The sequence below is a fragment of the Oxyura jamaicensis genome, unplaced genomic scaffold (genome assembly GCF_011077185.1).
Source record: "Oxyura jamaicensis isolate SHBP4307 breed ruddy duck unplaced genomic scaffold, BPBGC_Ojam_1.0 oxyUn_random_OJ69526, whole genome shotgun sequence".
NCBI lineage: Eukaryota > Metazoa > Chordata > Aves > Anseriformes > Anatidae > Oxyura > Oxyura jamaicensis.
Genome location: NW_023309445.1, coordinates 1 through 1,626, shown reverse-complemented (window position 1 = coordinate 1,626; position 1,626 = coordinate 1). Strand labels below are relative to the sequence as shown.

Below are 1,626 nucleotides of genomic sequence, written 5' to 3'. Positions count from 1 at the left end.
CAGCGCGCCCCTCTGCAACATGTGAGACCCTTGGGACCCCCAGCCCCATGGGGGAAACCCCAACCCCATGGGGACCCCCAACCCCATGGGGGAAACCCCACAGGGACCCCCAGCCCCATGGGGACCACAACCCCATGGGGGAAACCCCACGGGGACCCCCAGCCCCATGGGGACCCCCAACCCCATGGGGACCCCAACCACACAGGGACCCCCAGCCCCATGGCAACCCCCAGCCCCACAGGGACCCCCAGCCCCATGGGGGAAACCCCACGGGGACCCCCAACCCCACAGGGACCCCCAGACCCATGGGGACCACAACCCTACAGGGACCCCCAGCCCCATGGGGACCACAACCCCATGGGGGCCCCCAGCCCCTTGGGGACCCCCAGCCCTGTGGGGACCCCAACCACCCAGGGACCCCCAGCCCCAAAGGGATGCCCAAAGCCATGGCGACCCGCAACCCCCTTGGGGACCCCCAGCCCCACGGGGACCCCAAACCCCATGGTGATCCTCAGTTCCACAGGGACCCCAGCCCCACAGGGTCCCCCAACCCCATGGGGACCCCCAACCCCACAGGGTCCCCCAACCCCAGGGCTCAGGGGCCACCCCCACGCACTGGGTGGGATCCGGACCCCATCATCACAACCCGGGGGGTCGGGGGGGGGGGGTTGGGGGGGGTGGGGGTCCGTCCCCGCTCTGACCTGTGGTCCAGTTCCAGCCCTTGTGCCAGTTGACCTTGCAGGTGAGGGCGTCCTGGCAGTCCTCCCACCACTGCTCGCAGTCCTCGCGGCACAGCGGCACGTGCAGGATGCGCTCCCGGCGCCAGCTCGAGTCCGCCTGCGGGGCCGGGGGCTGGCTGGCACGCCGACCCCAGACCCCCCCAGACCCCCAACCCCCCCCCAAACCCCCCCAAACCCCACGCCCACCTGGTTGATCCAGGGCCCCAGGTTGGGCGAGCACTCGTAGAGGCAGGTGTCCTGGATGAAGTGGCGCTTGCAGCGGGCGGGCATGGCGCCGCAGTGGTCCCAGTTGAAGCCGTACAGGTAGGACTGGTCGCGGTGCGCCTCCTCGCTGGTGTTGGCCGTGCAGCACGCGTTGTCCTTCCACAGGGCGCACTGCGGGACCGGGAGCTCAGCACCCCCGGGGTGGGGGGCCGGGCGCTCGGCACCTCTTGGGGTGGGGGTCCAGGTGCTCAGCACCCCCCAGGGATGCGGGTCCAGGCACCCAGCACCCCCGGGGTGGGGGTCCGGGTGCTTGGCACCCCCCGGGGATGGGGGTCCGGGCGCTTGGCACCCCTCAGGGTGGGGGTCGGGGCGCTCAGCACCCCTTGGGGTGGGGATCTGGGCGCTCAGCACCCCTTGGGTTGGGGGTCCGGGTGTTCAGCACCCCCCAGGAGGGCACCGAGGGGGGGTCCGGGCTTGGTGCTGCGCGGCGCTGCGGAGCTCACCTGCCCGTAGAGCAGCCCCTCGGGGCCGGGGCTGCTCTTGTGGTGCGTGGCGTCCATGCAGACGTTGAGCAGCGAGTCCCGCGCCCCCAGCGCCGGCAGCGCCAGCAGCGCCACGAGGGCCCAGGGGGCCGCCATCGCCTGCAGACGCACGCGGGGACACCGGCGGGACGAGGCCCCCC

At 72.9% G+C, this 1,626-nt stretch overlaps 1 protein-coding gene across 1 annotated transcript; it reads right to left on the bottom strand.

The window, feature by feature from the left end:
• Positions 1 to 639: 639 nt before the first annotated feature.
• Positions 640 to 1,602, bottom strand: LOC118159307 (folate receptor alpha-like). The gene is made up of 3 exons (XM_035313910.1): positions 1,448 to 1,602; positions 927 to 1,115; positions 640 to 837 (listed from the first exon to the last, which is right to left on the bottom strand). Exons 1-3 carry the CDS (start codon positions 1,580 to 1,582, stop codon positions 640 to 642), a joined length of 522 nt encoding a protein of 173 aa, XP_035169801.1. The 5' UTR covers positions 1,583 to 1,602.
• Positions 1,603 to 1,626: the final 24 nt, after the last annotated feature.

Excerpts from the sequence above, each read along its gene's own strand:
- LOC118159307 (XM_035313910.1), bottom strand. The coding sequence starts at position 1,582 with ATGGCGGCCCCCTGGGCCCTCGTGGCGCTGCTGGCGCTGCCGGCGCTG. Across the intron at positions 1,116-1,447 it reads AGGGGCTGCTCTACGGGCAG|TGCGCCCTGTGGAAGGACAA; the intron begins GTGAGCTCCGCA and ends CCGGTCCCGCAG. Across the intron at positions 838-926 it reads TGGGGCCCTGGATCAACCAG|GCGGACTCGAGCTGGCGCCG; the intron begins GTGGGCGTGGGG and ends CCGGCCCCGCAG.